This window comes from Procambarus clarkii, chromosome 50 (genome assembly GCF_040958095.1).
Source record: "Procambarus clarkii isolate CNS0578487 chromosome 50, FALCON_Pclarkii_2.0, whole genome shotgun sequence".
Taxonomy (NCBI): Eukaryota; Metazoa; Arthropoda; class Malacostraca; order Decapoda; family Cambaridae; genus Procambarus; species Procambarus clarkii.
The window spans coordinates 9,867,527-9,887,173 of record NC_091199.1 but is presented as its reverse complement, the minus strand read 5'-3'; the positions used below and the strand labels follow the sequence as shown (position 1 = coordinate 9,887,173).

Here is a 19,647-nt window from a genome sequence, read left to right as displayed (position 1 = left end):
GGGTTGACCTGATTGATATATGGGTCAGATTCCATTAAGGTGCGGAACATCACCACACCAGAAATAAATATCTCTTTGATATCCCCAGGGTCAAACTTAATCTGTGTAAACACTCTATGCAAATTAAGGGACATAGTCTATGGAACTCACTCCCTAGTGAATTGAAAAACTGTAAAACTTTTGCCTTATTTAAAAGCAAAACCAAAAAGTACCTAACTTCATCTTCTTAGTTGCCTACACTGAGCTTTAAATTTGCTCTGTACCTAGTGTTACCCAATCTCCTAATTTTTATGTAATATCAAACCTTATCATTGTGTTCATTGCTGTCTTCTTTTATGTGCTAGCCATATGCTGTATTGTGACTACCAATTTTTGTCAACTACCATTCAAGCTGTCATTGCAATCAATATTATATTGATTCTGCTGTATTGTGCCTACCAATTTTTGTCAACTACCGTTCAAGCTGTCATTGCAATCAATCTTAGCTACCTATGTGCTTTAATATACTGTACCTACAATTTTCTCTCATCTTTTTTTCATTTCATGTAACTGTTATCATTTTTTTGTCTATAAATTTTGCAAGTATTTACCTCCTTAAAATTTTCTTAGATTAAGGACCTGCCCGAAACGATGCGCGTGCTAGTGGCTTTACAAGACTGTAATTACCATATTTGTATCCTCACATTCCTTATGTACATTCTTGTATATGCATAAATAAATAAAGTGCATCACACTGGTTACATGGGGGGACACTCCTTTTGTATGACGTCCGTTTCACATGACGAACATGGAACAGATTAAATTTGTTATGCGAGGTACCACTGTATATATAAATATATATATATATATATATTGCAATATATTGCACTCAACAATCCAATTAATCAACAGCCAATTAATGCACAACTATATTCTACCCACCTCAAGACTCCGCTCCAATATAGAAGCATCAAGAAATATGGACCAATAGGCTTTCTACAAACACTTCTATTCAATACCCATTGTTTCATGTTCTGTCTTGTGTTGATGAAATTAATACCCTATTAATGCCACCTCTTGTTCTGTCTTGTGTTGATGAAATTAATACCCTATTAATGCCACCTCACTCAAATGTAGATATAAACAAAATCGGAGATGTTCAAGTTCTATTCAGTTGTGTATTTGTAAACTAAAGTCTTTGAAAATGTAATAAGTTTTACGAAACGCGCTCGTGTCGCGTCAGACTAGAAATAAAAATGAATTTTGGAGAATTGATTTTTGAATTACCTCCAACAATGAAAAGAAATGTACGAAAGATTGAGAAAATTCTTGTTAGAATTATTAATCTTACTTTTTCGGTCATATTTAATAATATATATATACAATATATATATATATATTTTTGGGAGGAACAGAACAAAGGGTAAGTGAAAAGCATAGTATAAACATAACTTTTTTTTATTTCAAAGATGTATGCTTGCCAGGAACAAGCCAATAATATAGATATATGCACATTTTATATACAGTGTACTGCATTTACTTAATACTCTTGCTACATCTTTGTAATTAGTATACCATTATTACCAGAGAAGAAATATTCGATGACAAAATTTAATAAGAACACTAAAGCGATTACAAATATATTTCGTTGTATAGTATTGGTTAATTATATACTATCAGTGTTTTGCTGTAAATTACAAAATATCAAAGTACCCAAAATATTACTATATATATTTATATAAAGATAACAAATTAATATTTAGTTTAACAAACAAAAATGTAAAGGGTTAAACTTAGTTAAAAAGATTATGATGATGTACAATCCACACCTTACAGTACCAGTTGACTAGGCAACTTTGATAATTCTAAAGCATTGAGGCAAGACAAATGTAAAATGTAGATTTTAATTATCTACACACAAGGCAGCATGATAATCAATAGTAGAGCTGGATTTATTTTTTTTAACAATGCACCAAAGATATACAAGGAAATAGTGGTTTATTATTGGTTAAAATTAAGGCGAGTAGATATTTTTTTAAGCTGTAAACACTCCTCTGGCTTAATAACAAAATGTGCTCCAGAGACATTCACTAGTGTATATGACAATGTCAGACCACGGAGGAAAATGAAACAGGAATTTCCTTAAGTACTTTCGTATATTAAATACATCTTCAGAAGTCTTAATCATTCCTTCAGAAGATGTATTTAATATACGAAAGTACTTAAGGAAATTCCCGTTTCATTTTCCTCCGTGGTCTGACATTGTCACATTCTTAATCACGTGTTTATTTTCGTGATATACACACACTAGTGTATATCTATCACAGGACATGGGATTGCTATAACCAAAAGTTGTTTTTATGCCTATGCGCTTAACCCATCAGACAATACATTAAGCGAGATTACTAGTTACTTTGCCTTTAAATTTTAAGATAAGACGGGGATCCACAGTACTCAAATTACATGCTTTTTTTCGTAATGTGCTTCACTACTACATAGTGTACACTAAATCTACAAGACTGTTACTCCATAAAACATGTATTACTACTTTACAAGTCAGTGTTGTAGTACAGTACCAAAAATAAGATCATATTTACTCTATACTACAATTATAGGTATGCTAAAACACACAAATTTCAGTGTCACTGACTAGTAATGGTCATATCAAGAGCTTAAAAAAACTGTCCTACTCCATAGTGTTAATAAAAATATATTTGCATCTAATTTGTTAGTGCCTTAAATAGATCATAATTAAAAACAATCTTTGGCTAGTTTTAAAATGACATTGCTTTAAAATATCTGGCTTCTAGAGCTACATAAAATGCATAACACAATACATATACCAGAACATTGTTTAATCAAATCTTGGACCGAGATTTGCTCTACCTAATTAGATGTAAGCAAAATAACCTTGGCTATATATGCCATGAAGTAATTGCATTATTAAAAGATGTGCCATGCTGTTGACAAGTAAATTTGAAGGCTGGGTCCAACAGTCATTATACAGTGTAGTGTTAACAAGCGCACACATTTTCACATTCCCTGTGCGAGACCTTCCTGCTAGTCTCTGTTAACTGGAAATCATTCGACATACAACACTGACTAGGATATATTAGTGTGCTTGTATATAGTTAACTTAATGCATCATCAAATTGCTGCCTTCTGTGAAGTCAAGTATTAGTGAAATATGAGAAGTATGCAGTACATGATAAAGCATCAACATATGCCAAATATAACTGGCACTCCTGATTAGAGAGAATATTAAGACATTCTTACAGTAGAATGTGTCACATCATCATGCACTGGTACTGTGGTTTTACTCTTGGTAAAATCACTAGCATTATTATACAGATACACACTTCTAAAATAGTGGGTCAAGAGACCTCGGCCAAGAATTGTACCCAATAATAATAATAATAAGGGAGGAGATTGCCACTGGTATAACCATAGGCCTGGTGAATACTGTACATGCATCATACGCTGTACAAATGTTTGGGATTAGTCTTATCTCTACATGGCAATTGTTACCAATGAAAGACTCAAGAAGTCTCCTGCAGCACTAACATTTATGGTTATAATGATGCAAGGAGCTCGGCTGGCCATAAAATATACCATCCATCACATGGATACAAATACAATTATTATAAAAATACTATACAATATTATACTACATGTCTATACCCAGTTAACATAATGCCTAATTATCCTTTCAGATATTATAGTATTTTCCTTTAAGCAAAAATTAGTTCATCACAAGAATTAAGTAAACTAGTACAGTATAATGAATGTTCATTTTAGTAAACATTCCTCAGTTGACATAACTTTGGAATGGAAGAACTAACAGCTTTTATGGTAGACCAAACATACAAATGGCTTACGCTTCCAAATTTGAGGGCTGTCTGCTCAAAATGGGAACTGGATTATATTCAATGTGCAGTTTGTATTTAATTTGGATTACATAATGAGAATATAGATAGCCAAGTCTTAATCAGTCTGTAGCCCATTTACAAAATAAACAAATTTAATAAATGCATTGTTTGGTTGTCACAATAGTACTGCAGTGTGTGTATATGTTATTTCCCCCTGGAATGACCTGACCATTACCTTGCTGCTTAAACAGTTTTTCCTCTGCATTACTAAAGCATACATAATGAAAAATAAAATGTTGCAAAGTGATGCAATCTTGTACTGTACGTTAGTACTAGATATTGAAAATGTCCTTGTAATGTTTCAATATAAACATGCACAATATGGTTGTTATACTTTACTATATTACAAAACACACAAGGTGCTTAATATTAATAACCTATGTAGACCAGAGTACACTGTAGATAATTTCCATAGACCATTTGCTGACTAGGTCATATGTTAGTAAGAGATGAACCTTTTGAAAACCATAAATATTCCACCAGTAACCATATCCACTTTTCGTTACAGGGGAAGCAGTTGCCCCCATCCAATCATGGTATATTGTATGTGTCGATCATTCTAACTGCTAATATTTCAAGTTTACTATGATAACATTGAAGAAAACTACTTCCAAATTTTACTTCTTGAGTATGATAAGTGCCTGTGCAATATTAATTATAGCATTAAAGTCACAATAATTGTGTGGTTTAGTCATTATTTTGTCAGCCAGAACAGATGACATTTTGGGCCATGATGAAGTCACACAACTTTATAATGATCCAGGGCAGACCAAACGTCTGTCTCCTTGTGATGTGTGGGTTAGTCATCTTATAGTATTAAATTTTATTATACAAGTAGCTAATTCAATGACATTGATAATATTGCTATCCAGTTGCCAAAATGTACCCTGGTAATATTTAATTGATGTAGGATCAACATTGATTATTGTTGTGGCATGTACTTTTCCTAGAGTTGTAATAGGTGAATCAAATATGTGCCCACTCACCCAAAAGAGGAAAAGAAACAAGTAACTTCTATCAATACCATATGGACAATGGACTCAATTTACTTTAATATTAAAGAAGGCCCCCCCCCCCAACCTTTACAGCCTATTTATCCGATTAGTATTTAAGAACCTTGGATACTATTTGCATGTAAGCAGCATCAGTTTTGCCGTTTTGTCTGTACTTAAGGTACAGTTAAACTATACCTTAAGTACAGTTAATCACCCCCCCTACCTCCAACTAATTTGCACATGACCACTCTTAACTAAAGTAATAACTAATGAACATTTACATAAGTTGACCAGACCACACACTAGAAGTTGAAGGGACGACGACGTTTCGGTCCGTCCTGGACCGACAACATTTACATAACTTCTTATACTGATTTAGACTGATTTTTATTCTGTACACTGGTCATACACACAAGTATTGTGTAGTTTTGGAAATAACTGCAGTACATGAGGAAAAGTTATAATTTATTGCACTTTCGTTTAGTAGATTCCTAGTTTCTACATTAATGGATTTTAAGCCTGACTTATGCTCCATAAAATACTTGAAAATATATTTAATACAGCCAACCATGTTTTAATCAATACAATTGTCTTTCTCTATTTATAGTACTTTATATCAATATAAACAAAACTATTATTTTAACTGGCTATAACAAAACCAATAAGTGATTCATTACATTCCAAAACCTTTTTTGTCATACTGTATTGCACTAATAAATTATAATGCTACTATATATATAGTAAGGCATTACATTAAGGTATGTATTGTCTAGTGTTAGTGATAATATCCTTTCCACTTCATAAATTTTTTTACTAACTAATGCATCCTATTTGCCCCGCAAATTAAAATTACTACACACGTCAGTGTCAAGTTCCAACACCTGTATACTTATGGGCCATCTATATAAAATAAATAATGGATAAGTTTGACCTCAATCCCCCAACTGCACTCCTAAAAGTATGGTAGACAGATTGCCTAGTGAAAAAAATTATCGTAAGACATTGCATACTAATGTTGAGGAAAAGAAAATTCTGTTCATTTCAGTTTGGCCAGTGTGGCAGAAATGGTGATAAGGGAAAATTTTCAACTATTTATACTAGATTCCACCTCTTCACTAAGCTGTGCCAGGTCCTTGAAATTTTGCATGGCATTCAATGGGTCATAACATAAGCAGCAATAAATGCATGATATTGTGTTCCCTTAAAAAAAAAAAAAAAAAAAAAAAAAAAAAAAAAAAAAATTGCTGATATGGCAAACGAATACAACAGTTCTCTAGAGACACCCACATAGAATTGTGGAACATGTCAATATAACAATGTCTAGTCTCCTACAAGCCCTTTGATGAACTGTTGCAAAACCGCACGCGCGCGCACACACACACACCCCAATGCTCGAGGGCAACAGTTAAGGGTTAGACATTACATTTTCCCGTGTATACAAATTAAAGCCATGTTGCATCTTATATTTCTCATCTTACAAGACATGGCTAAACCCCCATAACAATTTCTCATTGTCAAATATATTTTCACGTGTGTAACATAATTGAGTAATAGCAACTTGCCACTTGTATACCAGGCCCAACTAAATCATCATCCAGTTCAAAAACATTAAAGAATAGCTCGATAAAATATTAAATATTTAATAGAAACGTAATATAGGAGTTATGACAATTCTGCACTGGAATAAATATTATTCATCACAGGGTTGTCAATGAATGCTTGGAGAACACACCCTTTGAAACATCTATGATGTTTACTGCCAAATGTGTTTAACTCCACTACAGCATATTCATTCTATCTTGTACATCAGCAATCAATTATAGCCCAAAAGGCTTTTTTTATGCATATACATACAAATACTGTTATCACAAAGTATGCCAATGGTATCAGCCAGGATTTGTGATAACCCAGCCGATTTTTATTTCACCTAGTGTATTTTTTTTTTTTTTTTTTAAAGTTCATCTATTGCACTTATTCTGCATGCAAGTTTTATTTACACATGAACCAACTTTGCAGCAACAATAACATTTCAGTGTTAACACTGCTACCATACTTCCCCAGTAATAAGCACTAAGAGAAGTTTACTTGGAATAAATTGTATCATTCCAATCATAGAACCTTTTTAATTATTACTTTCAGTACTACTTTCTTCCTTTACAACTTTCTTCTCCTCTTCACCTTCTAACTGTTCCCTATGAACCTTCATATGGTTCGCTATTATATCAGCATAATACTCGCCAAATACAGATCTGTTGTGTGTGACGAGGCGAAGCAGCGTTCCACAGATATGAGCCAACTCTTCCTGCAGGATTGAAAGACCAGGCGGTATCTGGACTGGCCGAGCCGTAGTTGAACTCATCAGAATTCCAATGAACTCCATTGATCTCTTCTCTGTGGACAAAAAATGAAGTTAGGAAGGAGAGAAAAAAAAAAATATAAAATGTTATTCTTTAAAACAAAAATCCTATGTTTAATGTACAGTACTGAAATACTGTGGTCCAGTCAAGCTTTAGGAAGATGCACCAGGTTTTAAGCAGTGCTCTCTGGATTTGGATTTGCCACAACATAATGGGTACTTGTATGTATGAACCTAACCCACTTGACCAACATGGACATTGCGACCTACTTTTTTTTATGCTGGTAATCATAGTGTACAAAAAAAAAAGAGGGGGGGGGGGAAGAGTATATATAAAAAACAAAACAAAAAAAAAACAAAAAAATTGTTTAAAGAAAATTAAAAAAAAAAAGTTTCCCAAATAGTATTCAAATACAACATTTAGACAGGTCTCAGAAAACATATACAGACTTGAGGATTAGGGTTTCCAAAACAAATGTTAAAAAACAAAAATCTACCCAACCCCATTATTTTCATAATGTGCCTTTTCAAACAATCTGAATTTTGGAGATTAATGCAATGATACTACCTGTATATTCATATTTGGGGGAAGGGGGGGCTAGATTTTTGAAGACACAGTTTAACATTTTATTTGAAATATCTATAAATTTTAATAACCCAATGAATATACCAAATTTGCTTAATGCTTCCATATTTGGACTTACTTATCAATGATCTTATGCGATGGTCTGGACTCTTTATCTCGAGGATTTGTGATTTCAGAGCAGTCTTTGCTGATGCTGGCAATGGTGGCTTTTCATGCTCTGCAAAATGGTCATCAACTTCCTTAACGACCTGCTCGGCTATATTGTCCATCACTGCCATTGTCTCTCTGAAAATGTTAAATCATCATGTCATCTTACACATGAACATTAAGAAACTGTTTTAAGTTGTGATGATCCAGGTCTCAACAATGTTTTTTTGTAGATTTCATGCTGGATACAATTATAATTCGAGAAAAGATTGTACAATACTTTACCTGCATTAAAACATGTAACTGATTCTATTTCATGTAATTTATTAAATTAAAAACAGCAAGTCAAAGAACTATAGCAGTGCATTATTTTAATAACCAATTTTTCAGTTATTGTGCATTTTTCAAAAAACAAATAAAAAAAATTAAAAAAATAATACATTTAACTATGAACAACGCGCATGCCCTTTTGTCACATTTCTGCAGTTCATTTCCAAAAAGAGATGTTCTTTGAACAAAACCCGCCACAGTCTATCAACATCTGCATTATGACTTTCTGCCCACTAATATTAATTCTTACCATTTTTATGTAAAGTTTCAGCACCGCTTTCACAGCCCTCAAATCAATTATCAGGAGAGTGCTAAGCCACTTAAGACTACAGTACATAGCACTTGAAAGGGACGAGACTAAAGAGCAGGAAGAAGACAGGCCATGAAGATATGCCATTTTTTTTTTAACGAGTGCTATGTCATTTTAGTGCTAGTTAACTAGGTACTCTTTATAATAAAATATATATTATGCCATACACCACCATTATTGTATATAGTGAGGTCATCACAGTGATAAACATGTTCAGTATATCAAACTGTACTGTACATATTATATTGCAGAAACATATCTATGATTATTCAAAATGAATATTGATAGGCTGTGCTTCAAGATTCTCATGTCGGCACATGTACTGCATAACTGTGACTTATTTTTTGCCAGATCCTGAAATAACTTAAAATATTTTAACATACCTGGGTAGACGACCATCCACAACTGAAGACCTAATAAGAAAGGGGAGATATTGCAATCTACTGTACTATAAACTAATCTGTAATAAAACCAACACTAATATAAATAATTCATTGTCGGGACAGGAAGACAGAGTGTATTCATACACATTTGGCTTTTATAGAGGTTCCCCACACCAAAGGCCAAATTACTGACCCTGCCCAGGATACAAGCTGACTAACTCCTGAGTACCTATTCACTGCTTGGTGAACAGAGGCATTGGGTGAAAGGAAATGGAAATGTGCCCAACCATTTCTGTCCCGTCTGGGATTCGAATCCAATTCTCGATTGTGTGTCGAGAATGAACCCGAGTGTACTTCCGGGTTAAGAAACTACTATGGAGAACATGAATTTCTGCATTTATTAACAAGGATTTCAACAATATTATATCAAACAAAGATGTATAAAGAATTTCACACTAACATAACCGAGTTCAACAAAACTCTTAGGTAGTCTCAATAAATTCAGCAAAATTACCCTAATATTTGAAATTGAATTTGGTTTTAGAAATCAATGCTAATGACCCTGAAGTATAGTTTCCCAAATTTTATGTATTTATCTGCTAATGCTTTTAACACTGGCAGTCTGTCAAATCCGCACCTTCATACCTTCACCATCACACTAAGACATGACCCCACTGACACTTTCATTTTGAATCTCGGGCAGGTTAGAAATGGTTGGCCATATTTCCTTTCACCTAATGTACCCGCTCACCTAGCAGCAAGTAGATACTCAGGAGTTAGTCGGGTTGTTGTGGGGTTGCATCGTGGGAAAGGGGTCAGTACAGTAATTCCACTTTGGGAAGGGGGGAGGCAGCCTCCATATAAGCCTAACGTGTATGAATACATACTGCCTTCCTGTCCCCCGACACAAAGCCACACATTCTAATCACCAAATTATACCAACACAGTCTGTCCGTTTCATACAATAATGGATGCCGGTGGCAAACATTAATTTCATCATCCTCCACCGTTACACTAAAGTTTATTATCAAAAATATCAATCATAAGGTAGTTGACATTACACTCAAGTGTTTTTGAGCTCACAAAATAGAAAATGCAGTAATAGAAATGAGCTCAAAATTGGATATTAAAAAGCAAGAAGTTGGTTAGTCTTGAAACAGTACAAACACACTTGGAATAGGGAGGTAGCTAATTATCAAAGTAAGTACCAAGCCTGGAAGGCTATATTGAATTATAGTTATGCAAGCACAGAGCAAGGCAAATGCTTCACTCATGATACATGCGTAAAAGGTCACTTCAATCCCCATCATCCACAACTTGCAAATTCCGAGACAATTTAACAAGAAGCATGGCAAAAGAAATGACCCACTTGATTAAGAAACCAAAAACAACAAAGTAATGCATCTCGGTGCACGTCTAAGGGCAAGATACAATAAACAAAACACATCTCTACTCACTTGTCGGATAATGCTGGGTCCAGGATGATACACAGGTTACGCTTCAGCTTGAGTTTGAAGGCGTCGGGCACAGTGATCATGGGACCCACAGATGATAAGATGACAAGAATCACCGAGCCAAGGATGCACACTTGACTTAGACGATCTCTCAGTTCAAGTATTCTACTTCCATCCAGTACTACAGTCTGATAAAATAAATAAATATATTATACTTTTCTAGTATTTTAAAAAGTTTTACTGGTTTATAGATATTTCAAGTAATTAACAAAGATATAGTTTAAACAAGCAGTATTATGGAAAATCAAATACTGTACATACTAAGGTAATACAGTACAGTAAAATTAAACAACAATGCAGTACAAAGTACACCAATACTGCAGCACAATAATTCTAAACAATGTCAGAAAACTGAGAATTAATTCAAACAAATACATTTTTTGAGCAAAGTGAACTATTATGAAGCATTCAAGCAATGTCATAAATTTGTGAACATCAATTATGGAATATGATTTACACTTAACATTATGTATTACTCCTTCATTAGTAGCTATGTGCTCCCAAACTACTTTAGTAAAAATGTAAATATACTAATAAGAGAAATATAAAAAAAAAATGTTTAAGATAATAAAATTCAAAGATATTTATTTTATTTGATATTAAGATAAATGCGACAATTTCTAACTTCACAATCAAACCTGTACCTCTGGCAATAATTTGTCATCAGGCCACGATAGAAGTGCCAGATACGAGCGAGTAATGATAGAGCTCACGACACTTCTCATTGCCATATCTTCCGTCACAGTCAAGTCTTCAGGTCTCACATGACTCAACAGCCACTCTCGTGTCAGCTCTAAACCATCATTCTGTGTCTTGAGGAATTCTGCAAACTTATTCTTTTCATAGGTTACACTCTGGAAAATAAGATTCATGGCTGTTATAACTTTACCAAGTTTATCAAATTTTTCTATTTGTATTTTTTAAATGGTATGGTACCTTTTGCCACACTGAAAACTTGGTAGCAGTAATGTGTTAAGGATCTAGCAGCAGCACCGCCTCGGATCTTGCTATCTGCTCCGTACACAACCTCTTCACAACAATCATGTGGCAGCTAGTATACAAGTAGAGCAACCAGGTTAGGAAATTTTACCCATTCTGTTGATATTATTTATATATGCCTCTGAAGGGAAGGGAACAATCAGGAGAAAGCACTGGGCCATTACGACTACAGTATATAGTCCTAGGAAGGGGTCAGGATAAGGATTTGGGATGTGATGGGGGGGAAAAGGAATAGCTTAAATACTGTAACTAATCTTAATTTTCTCAGGACAAGTGCCTAACACTCCAACGAAAGTGGGACTGGGATAATAATAGAGATTTTTTACGGAACACGCTGAAGAATTTAAACGAGAAGCTAATCTCCCTAAGAATGAAAAATTATCTTATTTTCAACCGAATAGAAGGAAACCTTTACAGCTCAAAATATTATAATAGTCCCAAATTGTCTAAATGGGGGCCTAAGTATTTCAAATAAGTTTTATATGAGGCAAACTCATAATAATAATAAGAGATATGAAAAGATTCATAGGATTCTTACAAACAATTATGAAAAATTAATTTTTTTTACTTTGGATGTCAGGGATGATCGCATGTTCCACACTGACCCAAAGAGATTGAAACTTACAATGAGACGGGGGGGCAAAAAAAAAAAAAAAAAAAAAAAAAAAAAAAAAAAAAAAGTTAACACCTATCAAATTATCCAAGATGTGTAGATGTGGGGGAGAAATTTGTAGTAGAACAGTGTATGTAAGATACGAAATGGCCAAAAAGGCCTTGGTTGCAAGGTGGGGGTTGGAGAATCAGCACAGGAAAAATACTTTTTACAACAGTTTGGACTTCTAGCAAGAACTGATTATAGGCTTCTAAGAAGTTTATAAGACTAAAACGAACTTAACAATGATAGGCTAACAGACAACATTTGAGAAAGGTCAAGTGGAGGAGTCTTAAGTAAAATAAAATTCCAGTTTGGCAGCAAGATGCTGCTTCTGGAAACATTCCTTATGAAGACTACTCAATAGCTCGGTCGATACTGCGTCGACCTCACACGTGTGGGGTACACGATTCGAGTCTCCAAGAGACCAGGTGAACGAAAGGAAGTCTCAAGTCTTAAATTGTTATAACAAATTAAGAACATGCCTTAAAGCAAGCTATCTAGAGGTATTGTTTCCACTTATCTCCAGGAAAATAACAAAGAAAGCATAAGAAACATACATAATGCAAAATAGATTTGGATTCTTAAAAATTAATTAAACTAAAGGTATGTAGACCACAATTAGTGAGAAGGAAAATATAAATACAGTAAACTATTAACTTAAATTGATTTCCTTAATATTTTCAAGGCTAACCAATTTAATTTTACAACTTCATACAAAAATTTGAGAGAAAAGTGCTAACCGTTAACCAACGTTAAACAAGGGCTTCACCAGAGAGTTAACTAGCTTTTTTGTTTTAATTTTTCTAAGACTGAAGATAAAAGACACTTATTTCTTCAATATTCAAACAGTGCAAGCAAATTTTGTAACAAAATTATTACCTGTGCTATAATATGAGGCCTGATTTGCTGAATAGTGAAATTGGCCATATCAAGGCGCATCAGGTCAAGGGTCTCCATCACACCACGGAACACCGATACCACGTCAGTTTCTCTCATCATGTTTCGTATGGTCTCGTCTCTGACGGGTGCACACAGACGAGCCATAATGGAGAGCACATACTGCGAGTATCTGAAACAAAAAATTGGACATTCCTCACACTTTTTACATGTAAACTACACGATTAATACATCCTACAGTATTAGGATCCTGTATTTTGTCCTTTCTAGCATTAAAATTTCTTAACTTTTATACTGTACCTTGGCAAATTTATACAATCTGCATAAGACCATTTATATTTTATTTATTTTTGTAAACAAAAACCTACAATTTATCTGATCAATATATGGCAATACCTGCACTTTTAAGAACGACTAAGTCATATTTAACAATATGCTTGACAGTACTTACTGGCTAAAATCAAGTACCCCATGCTCTGTCTGCTGTTTAATGAGCTCCACATCAAGGGTATCCGAAATTTCTTGTCGAAGGCGCGTGTGATGAGGAAGGGTGATGTCCAGCAAGTTTTCTTGCACCTCCTGCAGCAGAACTAGAGCCTGGTCATAGCAGGGAGGATCTTGCAGCAACTGGCTTGCTAGCTGATCCCAGAAAGCTTTGTGCATCACATCCCGTACCTGCGGTATTCAAGGCCAATTCAAATTATTGTATTGTGCAACAAAATTATGAAACTGTACTGTAATAATTTTTATCTGAAGTGCAGTAGAAATTTCTCACTTTAATGTATGTTTAAGTTTTCCATTAAAAAACAAATTCATACAATTATGATTTAGAGAATATCTGTACACTCCTTTCAAACTAACACTTCATATTCTTATAATTTACCTTCAGCCTCACTGTCAACATCCACCCCCCCCCCCCCCCAAAAAAAAAAAAAAAAAAAAAAAAAATCACCTGCTTCTCGACACTGTTGTCAGGGGGGTCAAACTTCTCCAACTTGAAGTTTTTATCCACTGCAATCTCATGAGCAAGAACCATATTGCTGACACCCTTGGCTGCTTTCATCACCTCTTCAAGGGACATAAATTTGGGCGGAGATGCTGCAACTCCAGGGAAGATGAAGTTGTGGACAGGAGAAGAGTCACTGACAGTCCGCTGTCTGGTGAAAAGTGAAACAGTTATGAGGAACAAGTGTTAAGATAAGCTAACATAACTATACAGAATATACAAGAAAGGTGGAAACAAAGTAATTATGAAGAGAAAGAACTAGGCCAATATGATTACTGTACTGTATATAGAATATACTGAAATTTATATGCAAGGTGACAATTGTGCACTAAACAACAGCAGAAAATATAAGTTTTCTGATTTTTCAGAAGCAAACATAAATGCCATGACTTTCAACATTTGTTGGCTATAGAGACTTGATAAATCCAGAAATTGTATTCGTCAAGCAATAAAATGAGAAGAGTGGGTTAGGCAAACAGCAGGTTTCCACATGACTGCCTCATTATCTTTCTTCCATTCCACTCAAAAAATATGTAAAACTATAATTTAAAAAAATTACTACAACAGTTTTAGACATCCACAAACTCAAATCGATAAGAAAACTTTAAATCCTGCCATTAGGAAAGTAGATACATAACTCGGTACTGTGAGAAAATATAGAGGCCATGCAATGGGATCGTACCCATATTCCTGGACTCCCCAGACACACGTACTACCAACTGGAGTCTAATGGCGAGGGTTCGGTCCCATCGTATAACAGTCAATATTTTCTCGGATATACAATGTTCTTTTGATCTTGCTGTGTTTCAATTATTCTTACCTGAACTTGCATTTCCAGACAGAATATGATAGCACCACACAACCAAGAATTCCCATCATTAAATTTTGCTTTCCTTAATTATTGGAAAAGTAAATAAGCAAGGCATACACCTTCATTAGCAGTCTCATATAAAAGTACTTACCCTTATATATTTAACTAGATACAAAAGTATATTAATTATAATTTAAATATATTAATATTATGATGCTATGAAAAATTATAATGTAGAGCTAAGCACAAATAATCATACATAACTCTCCCCACGTTTAAACGTACAGTTCCACCTTTAATCGTACACAGTTATACATACTTTTTTAAATTTACATTTAATATAATTGTCTTAGAATTCTTCCATATATGGTAAAACTTTATATACAGTATCGATACTGTATTGAGAATTAGCCGTTATGGCAATGAATTGGACCAAAGAAATGAATTTCACAAGATCCATTCTTCCAGATATATTGTATTTAGTTTTAATCATTTACTGCTTTCATAAATATTTTCAAACCTTAACCTAACAAACAGCTGTAGCTTAAATTTTTTTTATTGTCATGGAAGTCATGGAAGCACTGCTTCCATGACTCGTACTTTGTTCCAGATTATTTGAATTGCCTCTGGGAGCTACAGCATCCTCTCGCAAACTTCACCGTGTGTGGAATCGATTTCCTCCCATCTTTTTTTCTTCTTCCAAATCCATTCAGCATCTATGGACAATGTGTCTCGGATGGTGCGAGAACTGAGAATCTGATTCAAAATTTGACTTTGGCCATCACTGGGAAGGTGGATCCTAGTGTCAGTAGTAATAGATACATGAACAAGACTCATAATTGGTTGGATTTTGAAAAAGGCCAACTTTCTCTGCTAAAACAATTTAATCTTTTGCATGTAGCTCCACTTTGCCATTTTCTCCTAAGTCAGCTCCACTTTGCACTTATCTTCAAATTTCAATAATTTTCTAGGTACCTCTAACCAATTTTAACATATCTGGGGACGTTATAATTTAGTCAAACTAGGTAAATTCTAATAAGACTCGGTGTGTGCATATTCATTAAGTTCATCGAGTCGAAGTAAGGAAGTTCTTGTTCCCTGTATTGGTGATAGGAAAGTGGAATGCACTGAAGGAATTGTCAAAGCCAATTCCATCCACAACTTTAAAAAAAAGAAATAAGATGAATAATGTTAATATTACGAGGAGTAATTAAGCATGCCAGGTATGAATGGCTAGGAGGCAGGAAAAAGTGCTAGATCTCACTTCTCCGTAGTCACAGCAAACTGCTGCCAATTTTCAGCTTTACTTTAATAAATAGTATTAAACAATGAAACCGAATCTTGAATTAACATCTTGGGCATTACATTTTTGTTGGTAATTCCCCATAGGCTTGGAAACATTTCACTTGTCTAATGATTCAGCTCTAGGAAAGATCAATTCTCATTGTACAATATTGTGAACGAATATCACATCTGAGGGGGGAGGAGGGGAAGATTTTGCCTTTACCAAATCTTCATATATTCGTAGGAAAGCCTACTAGTCATCAATTTCCAGGATGTCACCTCAAGTCTTGAATCATCAGCCCACCTACAATATTATATCACTTATTTCTCCATCCACTTACAATTCTGTTTCTATTAGAAAGTTGCCAGTTTTGTATCTCGTTTTCACATACAACCACGCAGTAATCAAATAGATTTTCAGCAGGTACCGTTTCTCCTATTATGCCTAAAATACAATATAAAATAATGCCATTTTATTTGTCCATTACACAAACATCATATGTAATAAACTACCACCTACCATCTTTCTTAATACAGTACCCACAATGTCCGAGTACTGTACAAAGAAAACTAAGGACAAACCATAACAAACACACACTTCACAATTTCCTGCACAGAACACAACAAAACAGATACAAGATATGTTATGTAAGAGCAGTCAGTAAGAGAAACATTAATCAGATATGTGTATTTAAGTAAAAAATACAACCCTACAGAAAACAAACTAGACAAACTAAATACTGTAGAGTCACCATGTACATATCAAAATTGTATTAATTTTGAAACAACAAGAATGCCTAAGGCATATAAATAACAATATCTGATCAATTTTTCAAACTAAAACCAACAGCATTCCCAGGTCATAAAATAGTTAGCATAACTAATAATCAAATAGATTGTAAATAAAAACAAACAGAATATTTCTGCCTCTAGAAGCCTGTGTACAAATAAAGTCCTTAAGTATACAAGAACCCTTAAAGACAGCATTGTACTTGTACAAAAACAAAGGCCATAATCTCATCTAACTACAATATTAGGATGAGAAACACACAACTTTAAAAAAAATAAAACCAGAACAAACTTATTAACTTCTGAAACCTTTTTATGCCAGCATCGATAATGTAGAAAACCCGAGAGTTGGCAATCACTGACCCAAGCCAGTGGTTCTCGTCTTGTAATCTGCCATAGAGTGTGAAAATTATTCGTGCCCCTGACTGCTAATTTGTATATCCCTATTACAAATTCTTAGGAAATTAACCATTTATAAATTTATCTACAAATGTCAATACATAAATAACTAATAAATCTGATTATAAACTGTACAATATTTAGTAATTTTTTGTAGAAACATTTCTAAATAATTTTCAATCATTTTTTTGTGCAAAAACAGCATTGTGCACAATAAAGAACACAAAAGAAATAAAACTTATGACAAAACTGTAGAAAGACATGCAAGATGAGAAAACAATCTTAAGATTATGAAAAAAACAGCTCTGTACAAGGTGGAGCCAGGCACCGGTGACTTGACTGCCACCCACGGACCGCCAACACCCAAACACACACCGTGGGAGCAATGACCTATGGAGTTGCCTCCTCCATTAGAAAGCCAAAAAATACTTAAAAAAAAATACAAGACCAGTGTCTGTAAGCTTCTCAATTCATCCTATATAATATTTCTATAACATTGATGATTGAGGCACATAATTCCTTATAAACTTTCTGAATATGATTTACATTCAGTATTTCAAATTCATATTTCCTCTACAGAACAAGACAGGTATTCTAAATAATCTTTCCATGCGTTATGTGCCCGTTACTACTACAGTAACCATCTCGAAACTTGATACTATATATCCTCAAGATATACAAATTCTCCCCACCCACTATAAACCCAAAAACTTCCTTACGTTGCTGTTCCTGACCAGCCAACACCACCCAAACATAGCTCCACATTTATCTCTCTACCCCCACTTGCTTCATATACACCCTGCAGTGCCATCTTGGCACCATGCCACACACACACATCACTTGCACTGAAAATTAATGTGAATTCACTATACAATAAATTCTGACCAATAACACACTGAGCACAGGTCAATAATCATGAATGTCCTTATAACTATTCTGTTTATATTTATATAGAGCACTACTTGATTTAGGATAGACTGAAGTCGTCAAATTCTTTTTCACATGTGTGCGTGGTATTAATTTTCAACCACATTATTGTGACATTCTTTGCATATACACAGCTGTTGCTTTTGGCGTGTATTATTCAAGAGCCTAAACAGCAAGCCAACCATGCTAGAATAACATTTAATCAATAAAGAATCAACATTATCAATGTTTTGATGTCATTAGCCAGGAGGATGCATTTTATGTTTTGTCCTAATTGCAGTACCAGCACAGCCAATAAAGATGAATCATTTAACCAATGTGTCACCAGAAAATGGGTATCTAGTACTAAACAAAATTAGAAAGCTTTCAAGTATAAACATTCTAAAAAGTTCTTATTTATTACAAATGTTTTAAGATAAATAATTGTATGCAATTAATTCCTGCACTATAAGCCAAGATGCATATACGCCTTTAAGTGTAAACAATGACCAACAAAGTGCAGAGTTCAAATTTATTTTACACCCAGTGAGCAAACATTTTATAAATATCACGGATAAATCCAAAGCAACACAATAACCCAAAATACGAGATATATCTTAAAATGGCAGTGCGCTAGCCTGACACAAGAACACGAGGATAGCGACTCCCGTGAGTCACTGTCGGGTAAATATCAAGCAAGCCGAGAATAACCTTTCTCCAGACATCTGGGAATCAATGTTAAACAATGCATCATCTAGTTCAAACTAAAGCAGCATGAACTTGCAATATTACTCAATACTGTACAGCTCCTAATACCCCCAAGCACAGCAAGCAGCATGGTTTGGTCAGGTCAATATTTATACAGTACTTTTTTTTTTTACTTTAGAGAAATTAAAATACTGTATATCAGGCTTTGGTGGGGAAAAAAAATTGGCCTACATATAAACTAAAGTATATGATATAGTATATCATTATACAGTATTTTAAACAAAAATTGTTCAAACCAAAAATGTTTTGCCTATGACAATTAAACAAGGTCTACATTAATTATAATTGTAAAATAATTATAACCACTTCAGCACAAACTCTAACTTGGTACTATAATTTAACAAAGTACTGTATATAAACACACACCTTTGTCTGCCGTTACGAGGATCAAGATCTCGAGACAAAGATTTTATTGATTTTTTAAAACAATAAATAACCCACTGTTACTGTCAGGGTCTATTACTTAGACCCTGACAAAGGCAGGCATCAGGTGCTGGCAAGGAAACTAAATGAAGCTAAACATGGGTCTAATTAGAAAAGAAAATGTGAATCTACTTGTTACTCAAGACACGTGCCCGAGAGCGAAGATCGGTCCGTTGATATG

At 34.2% G+C, this 19,647-nt stretch overlaps 1 protein-coding gene across 8 annotated transcripts in view; it reads right to left on the bottom strand.

Moving 5' to 3' along the window:
* Positions 1–1,421: 1,421 nt before the first annotated feature.
* LOC123772687 (T-complex protein 11-like protein 1) overlaps positions 1,422–19,647 on the bottom strand; it is a 48,040-nt gene continuing 29,814 nt past the window's right edge. For 4 of the 8 annotated variants that reach the window (XM_045765999.2, XM_069303502.1, XM_069303501.1 and 1 more), the window contains 8 exons: positions 14,033–14,237; positions 13,532–13,755; positions 13,063–13,252; positions 11,174–11,383; positions 10,473–10,657; positions 9,016–9,045; positions 7,964–8,130; positions 1,422–7,294 (listed from right to left, as the gene is read on the bottom strand). In XM_045765999.2, coding sequence (XP_045621955.2) covers positions 7,026–7,294; positions 7,964–8,130; positions 9,016–9,045; positions 10,473–10,657; positions 11,174–11,383; positions 13,063–13,252; positions 13,532–13,755; positions 14,033–14,237 — 1,480 coding nt within the window. In that variant the 3' untranslated portion in view covers positions 1,422–7,025. The remainder of the gene's footprint in view (positions 7,295–7,963; positions 8,131–9,015; positions 9,046–10,472; positions 10,658–11,173; positions 11,384–13,062; positions 13,253–13,531; positions 13,756–14,032; positions 14,238–19,647) is intronic. The other 4 variants (XM_045766000.2, XM_069303506.1, XM_069303505.1 and 1 more) reach the window with 1 other exon arrangement.